Genomic DNA, 12317 nt, shown 5'->3' with positions numbered 1-12317 from the left:
TATTTTGCCCCTTGGGAATTGGGCCCAATGAGGAGCTTTCAGAAAACATAGTCATTTTAAAAATATTAGTAAACTTAAGTTATATTCAAAACAGTAAGTGAATATTTATGTTCCAATCGTATTTAACATGGGGTTATCGTGAAGAGGAAACAGTTGTTAAGATAGCCCCTGAAAGGTTAATGTTTCCTTAGTACATTGTTATCCTATAACTTCTAGGAAATAGAAATTGCTGACATGGTTGCTTCTACATGCTGTTTTTTTCATGTTATGTGCTTGCAAATGATGGCATTTGCTGTGATTGTTTCATAAGTACTGATGCTGTTCTTCTCAACTGTTTGCTCCTTTCAACAGTCGAGCCCTTCATCTCCAGAGCCAGCCAGTCTTCCTGCAGAAGACATCAGTACAAATTCTAATGGCCCAAAGCCTGCAGAAATCATACTAGATGATGACAGGGAAGACCTTTTTGCTGGTAATGTTCTCCCTCACATTTTTTTTAATTTAAAAAGGATATTTCAGATAGCTTTTAATGAAAAACATAATTTTGGAAGTCATTACAATGTACAGTTTCTAGAGAACTGGGAGTTGGAGCTTTGTCATAGGAAGAGAAAGTAATTGAATTACATTTTTAGAACTGCTTTGAATCAAAGACTCAGGCTTGTGAACAGCTGCATACTTGCCTTCGAGCAAAAGAAGGGATTGAAACACTTGCAACCAGTTTGATCTCAATATACAGTGGTACCTCGCAAGACGAATGCCTCGCAAGACAAAAAACTCGCTAGACGAAAGGTTTTTCCGTTTTCGATTTGCCTCGCAAGACGAATTTCCCTATGGGCTTGTTTCGCAATACGAAAACGTCTCGCGACTTTGTTTCCTTTGTCTAAAAACAAAGACATGTTTTGTTTATAAAGTTAATTTATTTTCCCTTCAATTTTTGAACTGCTCTTTACAGTATGTGTGACTTTAAAGAGCAGTTAATAAACTGTTGTTGTACCAAATTTGGCTTTGTTTGGACTTTTTTTGACCATAGGAACGCATTAATTGATTTTCAATGCATTCCTATGGGATTTCGTGATTCGCAAGACGAAAAATTCGCTAGACGACAAAACTTGCGGAACGAATTAATTTCGTCTTGCGGGGCACCACTGTATATTCTAACATGATGAACATCAGCTAACAAGCAGATAACATTCAGGAGAGAGTTGTATAGCCTTGAAGGGTAGCAGTAGACTTTGGCGGGCTTGGTTCATACACAACAACAAATCTTGGATGTTTGCTACAAGATTGAGCCTACTTGAGCCTCAGGCTTGTTTGCTTTAAGGAGTCCTTTATGTCTACAAAGTGAATGTTGAAAGCATTTGCTTACCTCTTTGAACTATCCACTGTTTTGTCCAAACCTTGGGAACCACAGTTGGATCTTGGTTTGTTCTCTGAGTTCAGACACACTTTCAGCAGTGAAAATCGAAGCTTCTGATATCTTGTCATGACTGAGGAAGTGGTGAGAGGATGTGCATGATCATAGTTCTCCTCATGCAAACTGTCCTTCAAAATGGCAAACCATGGTTTATTATGTCTAGCTCATAGTTTTACTCTACAGTGGTGCCTCGCACGATGAAAAGAATTCATTCCACGAGTCTTTTCGTCTTGCGATGTTTTTCGTCTTGCGAAGCACGGTCCGCGCCTCTTCAAGCGGCTTTTTTTTAAAAAGCGCAAGACGTTTTCGTCTTGCGAAGCAAGCCCATAGGGAAATTCGTCTAGCGAAGCAATGCAAAAACGGAAAACCCTTTCGTCTAGCGAGTTTTTCGTCTTGCGGGGCACCTCTGTATAAATATTTCAGTCTGAAATGTCCTGTGCTGGCCTACCTGAAACTGTAGGTTAATTAAACTGAGTCAGTCAGTTAAATGAGCTTTACTTGTACATAGTCAATGATACAAATTACGTTTTATGGGATGATCACATGCTTTAGACACTCCTTTCACACCACTTAAAGCTTGAATACATTGAGAGAGCAAGCAGACCTGCTTCTTCAACAGCTGTGTTGCTAGTTTTCATTTTTCTCTGTGCTAAACTAATAGAGGGAGAAAATGCAGCCAAATGCCCAAGAGCATTGCCCTATGAGTGCTCCAGCAACAGCTATAGCCAAGAACAAATGCTCTGCTATGTGCCTGCCTCTCTAGATTTACTTCTGCCTTAAAGTCTGGAGCCCTTAAAGCAAAGATGCAGCCCATCATAATAGACGTGCTTGGCCAATAACAAATACATCTTGAGTAATTTCCTCTTCAGTTGCTTGCTGGGGGAGTTTGTCATTCATCTTGGTCAAGGCAAAACACAAGAATTCACACTCCTTAATACGTGTGTGTGTGTGTGTGTGTGTGTGTGTGTACACATACACACACACACACACACACACAAAATCACATGTTTAGCTAAACTTTGTTTCTAGAACAAACTTAAGTAAAACTTTAAAAGCTCAGGTAATCAGATGTATGAAAAAGTTATGTTTGTTTTGAATAACTTTTGTTTTAAGGATTTGAAGTAGTTTCTTGCTATGCCTGCTTACTTGATCGTTATGCTATTCTGCATAACTCTGTCATTTTTGTGTTAGAAAGCTTTTGGGTAAGTGGTTATTTGACTGAATTGCCAGTTATCCAGCTTGGTAGAACTAGTGTTTCAGATACTCTATAACACGAGAAAACTGTTGTTATTCCTAAATGAGTTAAAATTCAGAATTACTTTTTAATTGGGAAGACGTTTGTGGCCTTTTCCCACAATCCCCATGAAACATAATGTTCAGTCACTTAGCTTAACAGCTGGAAGAGGGTGCATGGTACGTAAAAGTACTTGGTACGTTTGCCCGCTACAGTTTGATAGTGCATCACATTAAGAAGTGAACTAACCCTTGCTTTGATGGCTGTTATCTCCTTGATGTTAGTGGTATCCAGAGTACAGGTTGTAACTGGCCAGAATTAGCACTAGTGGAAAACTTGTAACTTTCTTTTAATTAATGGGAACATTTAATAGAGTTCCTAATCAAGCATTTGCCTGAATATGTGTTTTCTAAAAGGAGGGAGGGGGCAGAGCTGTGCAGCCACTGCAGTCAGGCTAGGATCGGTGTTATATTCTCAAACCATCTTGCCCCAGTGAGCAACCCAACCGCTTCACCAGTTGACATTTCCAGACCATCTTCAGAGACAGCCCCACACATAATGCATTGCAGTAATCTGCCCTAGAGATTTCAGAGCATAGACAACAGAAGTTAGGTCACACCTGTCCAGATAGGAATGCAGCCGGGCCACCAGCCGAAGCTGATGGAAGGCACTCTGTGCCACTGAGACCACCTGAGCCCAAGCAACAGCAGTTAATCCAGAAGCACCCGCTTGGTCTTATCCTGGTTGAGCTTTGGTTTGTTGGCTGTCATCCAGTCCGTTACTTAGGCAACACAATGGTCCAGCACATCCGCTGCCTCACCTGCAGATGTAAAGGAGAAGTGGAGCTGCGTGTCATCAACTTACTCCAAAACTACTTAGAATTCCTCTTCAACATCCAAAGGCCTAAAGCAGAGCCGGCAGGTGTAGGGCATTCCTGTGCCCTACTTCTATCCCAAACACATTCAGGCAAATTCCTAAAGGGACTTCAACACTACTACAACCCTGACGTTCTCTGGAAAATATATATTTTGCCTAATACTACATTGAGATCAGGTGTTACACAACATAGCATAAATGAGAGAGATGGTGCAATCAATAAATAAAGGGGATTGTGAATCTCTTGCTGACCACAATAGTCTCAAAACTCTCTGGGGTTTGTGCTCCTGATATACATGAACTTTTCTCATTCTTTTTTTATCTAGAAGCCACGGAGGAAGTTTCTCTGGACAGCCCGGAAAGAGAACCGATACTTTCATCCGATTCTACTCCAGCTGTTACACCTGTTACACCAACCACACTAATAACACCCAGAATGGAGTCAAAAATAGTGGTGGCTCCTGTCGACTTTGACAGATCCAGGGAAGAGGTATTGAATAACCTGGTGAAACACTTCTATTAAACTGATTAACATTCTGTGTCCTTTAAAACGTGGGGTGGGGGAAGGGGGTTATTGTTTTGATTTTGTTCCTGTTTTATATTGTATTTTCAGTTTTTATTATGTATTTTTATGTTGCAAACCACCCTGAGATATTTGGGTGAAGGGCAGTACACACCTTTATATATCCTATGTGTTTATTATATAAAATATAATTTGTAACTGGCTTAACTGATATTGGTAACTACTGTTACAAGTAGAAATAGTTCGTGCCAATTAAGGCAGCTCCAGCAGCTGTCAAAATGATTCTTGCATTTAACAAGCCTTGTGCTCATGCGCTCTATTCTTACATCATTCCTTCTCTCTGCCTTCACATTGTGTGCACTGCAGTTACGTTAGTTGAAACTCGGTTTCTTCTGAAGACCATCCACTAACTATGGTCTGCCAATGAGACAAAGGATGGTGGCTTATTAAATCATGTGCATCCAAACCCAGGCCTCAAGGGAAAATGAACAGCCACATCAGGGTCACAGGACAAGTCTGGGACGGAGAAGCATTTATAAGTTGGAAAGGATTGCATTGCTGTGTCGTTCAATCAGAATAGTTCAGTCCAAATTGTTTGCAATCTTAGGAATATTTGTTTGCTTGAACAATGAAAGCAGACACCCCTTAAACTCTCACAACGGTGCTTCAGTATAGAAGGGGTTGCTGCAATGTTTATATGAAAATCAAAGTCACCTCAACTCCCCCCACTGAAGTGTTTTTTAAACTGAGTGACCTAATTATAACACTTGCTTAGGTTCATATGAGCAATAACTGTGTTGAGCAATTATAACTGTTCAGATGAATCTTCCAAATCTGCTGATTTCTTCTTTCTTCCTTCTTTTTTTGTTGGAATATGTGGCAATACGCTTAATTTCATTCTATAGTATTGACTGTTCCAATAACTTTCTTACAGCAAACTAACTAGCTATGGCTACGGTAACTAGCTAGCATTGGGTTATTGGCTCAACCATAAATTTGAAAATTAGCATTTAGGCTTCCAGAGTTTGTGACTAGACAGTAGTTTGAACAATACCGTGTTTTTCTTTCTTTCTAGATTGAAGAAGAAGCTAATGGTGACTTGTTTGATATTGAAATCAATGTGTCAGATCCAGAGAAAGTTGGTGAGTGAAAACAGTACATTGCAGAAAAACCGAAACAACTTTTTCTGGGTCCTCTTTTTATATAGCCCATCTTAGAATAAATGTTCATCGCATAAGGAGTGAAATGCTGAAAGAGATACTGAAGGGCTGATTTGTGTGTTTGTTTTACAGGCGATGGTATGAATGCATATATGGCATACAGAGTAACAACAAAGGTAATTTGTTGTAAAGGCAACAGTACAGAATTTTGGCTGTCATGGAATATATAAACGCTGAATGTTTTAAAATTACCTCTTCTGTGTTTTTAGACCTCTCTGTCCATGTTTCACAAAAACGAATTCGCTGTTAAAAGAAGATTCAGTGACTTTCTTGGCTTACATGCCAAATTAACATCCAAATATCTGCATGTTGGGTATATTGTGCCTCCAGCTCCAGAAAAAAGTATTGTAGGTAAGTACAGGGGTGGTTATTTTGCGGACGGCACAGGGAATGTGTTGCTTATACTTGAATGAGTTGGGGGGGGTATATACCGATCTTGTGTCTGATAGTTGAATTAGATTTTGAGCTTGCAGAAAACCTACCCATTTTTTTGTGTACAGGAAGTGTTCTACAAACAGCCCCTGCCATTTAAACTTGATGAATAAAATAAATCAAGGGCATTGTTCCATCTAATAGTGAACTTAGTGCTTCTGAGTCAACAGCAGTGGTTTGCAAACAGAATCGTAGAATTGAAAAGGACCACAAGGGTCATCGACTCCAAACCCCTGCAATGCAGGAATCTTTTGCCCAACGTCAGGCTTGAATCTGTGACCCTGAGATTGAGTCTCATGCACTACTGAGCTCTGAACAAGGCCACTAAGAAGCAAAAGATAGGTACTAGGAGTACTCGGGGGAATCTCAAGATTGTGTTTGTATCCGGTATAAATTGGTGTGCATCCTTTTGGCTACATTTCTAAATTTCTTGAAGATGTCCTTCCAGTCCCTAAGAGGTCTTCTTAAGCACCTCTTGTTGTCAACGTAGTCTTTTCTTTATGTAGGAATCTAATTCTGGTGTATTTATTTATTTATTTATTTATTTAGTATATTATGTTCTCTCTTTTTTTGTATGTTTCTGTTGTGAACCACTCTGTAATCTTTGGGTGAAGGGGGTGGTATACAAATTTAATAAATAATAAAGTAATAAGAAATTTGAAAGCATTAACCCTTCCCAACACAGCCCAATGACTGAGCATGTTCATTCTTCACCAAGAGTTACTGGTGTCAGTTGGAAAAGAACGGTGGAGGGAGAGTAGATTGGCTTGTTTGAGCCTCTTAACAGCTTAAGGTATCCAAGGGGAGAGGAGAGGCTAGAATTCTTAACAAGAGTGCTCCTGCTAAAGTGTTAGATCTATCACAGCATTTTGTTTCAGGGCCTCCTTCTTGTCTACAATAGTAAAGCACCTTTTAGAAAAGCACCCCTCCATTTTTTTTAATGCAATCAAGATTAATCTGGAAGGTGATTTGAAGAAGAACTGCCTGAGTGAAGTCTATATGCCACGTTCTTTAGGAAATGTAAAACCGCATATATTTGCTAATGCAGGGTGGCATCCAATACTTGCTGTCTGTTAGCGGAATGGACTTGGGAAAACTGAAGGTTTTAACATGAGATAGATAAATGGTAAACCATGGACTGGGTTTTACTGATGTGATGGCTAACTCACAGCAGCTTTTAAAATGTTTTTGCTTTGTTTTTTTTGAAACTTTTAATGGTTTCATTTACCTTTTGTGACTGAGAAATAAGTTATGAAGTTCAGTTAATGAGCTACATCAAAGTGTAAAATCTTTTGTCTTTCTTCAAAGGCATGACTAAGGTAAAAGTAGGCAAGGAAGATTCGTCTTCTACAGAATTCGTAGAAAAAAGAAGAGCGGCACTAGAAAGGTACTTTATACTTTCAGCTAATAAACAAATACATACTAAAGTGGGATCCTTGTCCTGTGTTGCCTTAAGCTTAGGTGTTTCAAGTCTCCATAGACCCAATTGTATAAAATACATTAGGTGTAACAGAAGCTACAAAAGTGTATTTTTCATACAACAGTTTACGAAACTGTACTGTTTATGTAACAAATAGGGGCAAAATTAAGTGGGAATCTATGGGTGGGTATATGTAAATTTTAAGAGACACATTCTAAAATTAAAGCTTCCAAATGCTGCTGTGAAGATTTAGAAATGTAATATTCTTCAGGTAATAGACACTGTAGCCAGAGAAATCTTGATTTAGATTTTATTGGATAGACTTCAAGTACGCTAACTACTTTTCACAGGAGTGCTCCAAGTGTAGGCCATGGGTACATAACTTTTTAAAAAGCTTGGTACATCATTCCCTCATGCTAGTAGACCATTTTTTCCACTGCAGTGAATGAAAAATTGCAATGTGTAAACATTTTCTTGTGTATCAATTGTTTAATGGTGGCTTCTTGCCTTCCAAGGCTTATCTGGCATTCTGGGACTGTCCTTTTTATGTATGGGGAGTTCACCAATGTAACTGTTTTACTCCTAAGGAAGACGTGTCCATTCAGCTTTTCAGTCGTTTCAAGTCTAATCCTCCATAGCAGGCAATTCTGTTGGGATTCTCAATTAAAAGTTATGTTTAATGTTGCTGTGATGATGCATCTTATAGAATTTTGGAGCCCATAAGATCATAAAGTTTGGCGTTTTCCTGCAAAGGAAGAAGCACTTTGGCACTCTTCTGTATCTGAAGAATTCTCACGTACCTGGTCCTGTTGTAGATGAAAGCTATTAATGTTCAGAGGCACTGTACCTTCATCCCTGTCCTCCCCCCCCCAAAAAAAAACACCCACCAAGGTGCAATTTTCCAACTATTTGGAAAACCAGGCTATCTCTGTAGGGCTCCTTTTTGGACACTTGCCGAAACTATTTGAAACCTAGCACTCATTTTGCAGTTAATATACCTGTAACACAATGGCTGGAGTCTTCCTGCATATGTATTCCGCAATGTGAGGAGCTGCAATGTTTATCCATTGATCAAAATTTGCCCTTTTTGCATTCCGTAAATGGGTTTTTAATATCACTGTTCTCACCATTCTCACAAGCAAACTGCACTTCTAAGCTAGAGTATGTAAATTAACCATGTCATGTCATGTATGTATATATTATTTATATATTTATTTATATCCTACCCTTTCCCCTTAGAGGACACAAGGCAGCTTACATATAAAAATAAGAACCTTTTTTTGATGGCAGAAATTGATTTTTTTCTTAATATGTTATATTTTATGGTCCCCTGATTTAGTTGCCATTGAGGAATCAACTCATAGTTGGGATGGTAATCTGAATAATTTTCAGCACCTTCATCTCCTACAGTTCTGTAATCATAGAAATCTACTTGACTGGACTGTTTTGCCGCAGGAAGCATCTTTTATGTCCTAAACAGTCATTTAGAAGGATGGTGAAATACAACTTGTCCATGGGGCAGGATTGAACAAATGTTGCATTTCCCTGTTTTAATGATACAAAATTCCCCTGTGCCCTGTTCAGAATCTTGATCATCTAAGTAGGAAAAGTATGCAGAGCTGCTGTGGAAGCTATTAAAGCCAAACAGGCTACTAGATATCAAAGCACCAATGGCATAGGACTCTTGTGTATAAATAATATGCCCTATCATAAAAAGGATGTAATAGCCTGGTTTGCATGACACAGTAAGCCAATGTGTGGGCTTCTGGAGAGGACCCCACAACTCATTTGATCCTCCCTAGTCATTTTGTCCCATGCTAAGCCAAGGTTTGATGTGGCGTGGTGGCTGTGCCCAGGCTTGACATTTAAGCTCTCTTCTTGCTAGCCACGAGCTACAGCCAAAGATTGGTTAATGCATTCTTGGAAATGAAAATACAATTTAGTGGATGGGACAAGCATAGATTCACTAAGGGAGATGGGGAGACAAACTCTTGGGTCTTGCTCCTTGTTGAGGACCGCTTAAGGAGGTGGGCTTAAGTGTAGCAGGAGACCGTATAGACTTCCTGGACAGAACAGACTAGACTGACTGTCCTTGGCTTTCATGCGAGCAGAGAAGGTGGCTTTGGTTTGTGCTAGTGAGAAGAGTTTTAATTCAGTTGGCAAGAATGTGTGACCCTTCATTCCCCACAAACCAGGCTTCCTCAACCTCGGCCCTCCAGATGTTTTGAGACTACAATTCCCATCATCCCTGACCACTGGTCCTGCTAGCTAGGGCTCATGGGAGTTGTAGGCCAAAAACATCTGGAGGGCCAAGGTTGAGTAAGCCTGCCCCAAACCAACCTAAATTGCCCCCGAGCTCTTGAGAGTCCTGAGCAGTGCAATGTACAAATCAGGTTAGTGCTGGTGAGCGGAACACCCTCTCATAGAACTCACTGAAAGTCTATAACCCTTTTTGGGGTTTGCCTTTGAAATTAGCTGCCTTGTGTTGGTTAAATGAAATGGGGTTGGAACTAATGCCCTCACCTTTGGGGCAGCCTCTGATTTCAGAGGCTGGAGATCTATGTTTTTCACCAAAAAATATAGACGATCTTTCCTAAGAAAGCCTTTTTTCTGACTACCCACTCTTACTTATTTATAAAAGCATTTTACATTGCTGCTTCGTATTCCTACAAATGAACCAGAAGAATGGCAAATAGATGCACCGAGAATAATCTACCCTAACATCTAGGGTGTGCTTGATGAAGAATGGCATGGAGAAGGGTTTTCTGAAGCTTCTGAAACTGACTTCTGTGGATGCCTAGCTGAATCACTTTTAACTCTGAAAAGGCAGAATTCTTCCTGTTGCAGCTCCTTTCATGTCATTTCCAGGAACACTGGATGACTTAAGAGTTGATATTCAAAGATAATGTTAATTAGAGAAAGAAAGCTATTTTGCATGCTCCTGTTGTGCATTCTGTGTTGCACAAACCTGGCTTACAGTGTTAGTTTTCAAGTCATATAGATACACAATACCATGAACATGACATTGCTTAAATCATCCTTCTCTATCCTGTTCAGTGCTCTGACCTTTTGTTGGGAGGGCAGATGGGTGGGAAGCAGGCAGGCTATTTGCATCTATTAATTGCTTGCTGGCAAACTTGATATTTTAGGCAAATGCTCATCCTTAGTTGGTAGTCTCCGCAGAGAGGCAAAGGATTGAAGGGGCATTGAAACTGAACTATCCTCTAAAGTTTAGAGGTAACCATCTTAATGCACACTTAAAGCACATTGTCTGCCTGCTGAAGAATGGCACTGCTGCCGACATGCTTTCTGTGCATGGCAAACATTTTTTTAGTATTGTCAGGAACATTAAATGTTATCTAATTTTTAAAACCATAGGTATCTACAACGAACAGTAAAACACCCAACCTTGTTACAGGATCCTGATTTAAGGCAGTTCTTGGAAAGTTCTGAGGTATTTAAATTATCCTATTTTTCTTTCAACCTACAATGATGCTTTGCACAAAAGGAACATTCTCATCATATATGGAAATCTGGTCCTCCAGCTCATAAATTTCAGTTGTGCCCTCAAAATAGGAATTGAATGACTTCAAGCTACAAAAAAATTAAGTTGCCAGACATTTGATCTAGTGCAAGGCAAGCGGGAGCATCAATTCGCTCTGGTTTATGAGATTTAACTTGATTGATCTCTCTGTAAAATAGGGGAATGATCTCAAAACTCACTAACTTGGGACATGGAAGCTAAATAGACTTGATCCTTCTACCACAACCATATAAAAGTTTTGCAGTCTGCTATGTAGTAATTAGTTCATGGATAGAGGACTTCAGTCACCAGTGCTGTCAGTCTGGCACCTTTCATGTGCAAGTGGAAATCTCTCTTAAAATCCACCCAACTCTATGAGAATGTTATACTGTACCAGATACTTCAGTAACCTTTTTTTGCATACCAGTTTGTTTATATTGGTAAAAAAATAGAATTTTGCAAATACTTTTAAAAACTACAGTTTGAGCATATCCTGGGGGAGAAACCATGCATTAGGGCTTACAAGTTTAAATTTGACCTATTTAAAAAGCTGCAGCTTTCACTTCCTACAGGTAGGACCATGTTAATTCCTGTGTCCCTGGTGCATCAATCACTTGTAGCTTTCCAAAACTTATCAACCGACCACCGCATCTGCAACAAACACATAATTGGCAGAAGAGCATAGCTAAACCCTTAAATCTCAATATGTGGCAAAGGTTTTTGTAAGGTTGCCAGTAGTAGGCATAAGTCCTTTAATTGGTACTCACTCGATAAGGCAGGTATAGGCAGAGGATCTTTGTAGTCCTGTAGCGACCTTTGCGGGGTGGGATTTGAAAGTGCTTCGCCATACTTCTGGGCTACAACGGCTAGTGAAAAGACTGCTATGGCTAATATTTGCGTGTGTTTTCAGGAAAGTATAGATAGCAGTTCATTATCTTTGAGGAACTTTTATATTTGTATAGCAAGATAGACGCAGTGTTTTCTATGAAGCATTTTGAGACAGATTGTTGCTGCACCTGTAACTTGGAAACAGCAGCAGAGCAGCCTTAAAAGCCACTGTTGCGGTTGGTATACAGGTGACCAGTTAAGGCACTTGGCGGCATTGTAACAACTTTTGACAAATGGTCTCTGTGTTCCATCTAAATGTAAAGGTGCAGGAGAAAAGCAAATTGAAAGTCTATTTTTTTAAGTTTTCCTCTGAGAATGTAAAAGTAGTAAATTTAAGAAATTAGGTTCCACTATATTGAAATGTACGAGGGGGAAGAAAACACTACATCCTTTTCAGTCCCTTTGGTGCCCAGTTAAACCTCCAGCCTTTTAACCGGTTTGTTTGCACTTATTTGTCATTCAATTCCAGCTGCCGAGAGCAGTTAACACTCAGGCTCTGAGTGGAGCAGGAATATTGAGGATGGTGAACAAGGCTGCCGACGCTGTCAACAAAATGACGATCAAGATGAATGAATCGGATGCAGTAAGAGCTGATTTTTCGACTTGAATAATGAGATGAATTAATGAGCCTCAACAGTTGCATTTTAAGACCGTAGGAGTAGAAAATGGGATATTAATTTACTTATTGGCTTGGGTTCTCAACTGAATCAGTTGGCTACCATGTTTGGACCCAGTTAATTTGTTTCCTGCTTGGGGGGGTGGGGTTGTGGGTTTTTTTTGGGGGGGGGTT

General features: G+C 39.7%; 1 protein-coding gene across 2 annotated transcripts in view; it reads left to right on the top strand.

The window, feature by feature from the left end:
• The window catches only part of SNX2 (sorting nexin 2), a 28803-nt gene that overhangs the window by 5314 nt on the left and 11172 nt on the right, over window positions 1-12317 (top strand). For both annotated transcript variants that reach the window (XM_081213754.1, XM_081213753.1), the window contains exons 2-9: window positions 352-469; window positions 3848-4011; window positions 5120-5186; window positions 5337-5380; window positions 5474-5615; window positions 7005-7083; window positions 10495-10570; window positions 11997-12110. In XM_081213754.1, the coding sequence (XP_081069880.1) occupies window positions 352-469; window positions 3848-4011; window positions 5120-5186; window positions 5337-5380; window positions 5474-5615; window positions 7005-7083; window positions 10495-10570; window positions 11997-12110 (804 nt within the window). The remainder of the gene's footprint in view (window positions 1-351; window positions 470-3847; window positions 4012-5119; window positions 5187-5336; window positions 5381-5473; window positions 5616-7004; window positions 7084-10494; window positions 10571-11996; window positions 12111-12317) is intronic.

Source organism: Podarcis bocagei (genome assembly GCF_964188305.1).
Source record: "Podarcis bocagei genome assembly, chromosome: 11".
Taxonomy (NCBI): Eukaryota; Metazoa; Chordata; class Lepidosauria; order Squamata; family Lacertidae; genus Podarcis; species Podarcis bocagei.
Note: the sequence above shows the minus strand (reverse complement) of the source record. Positions and strands in the feature narration are given on the sequence as shown.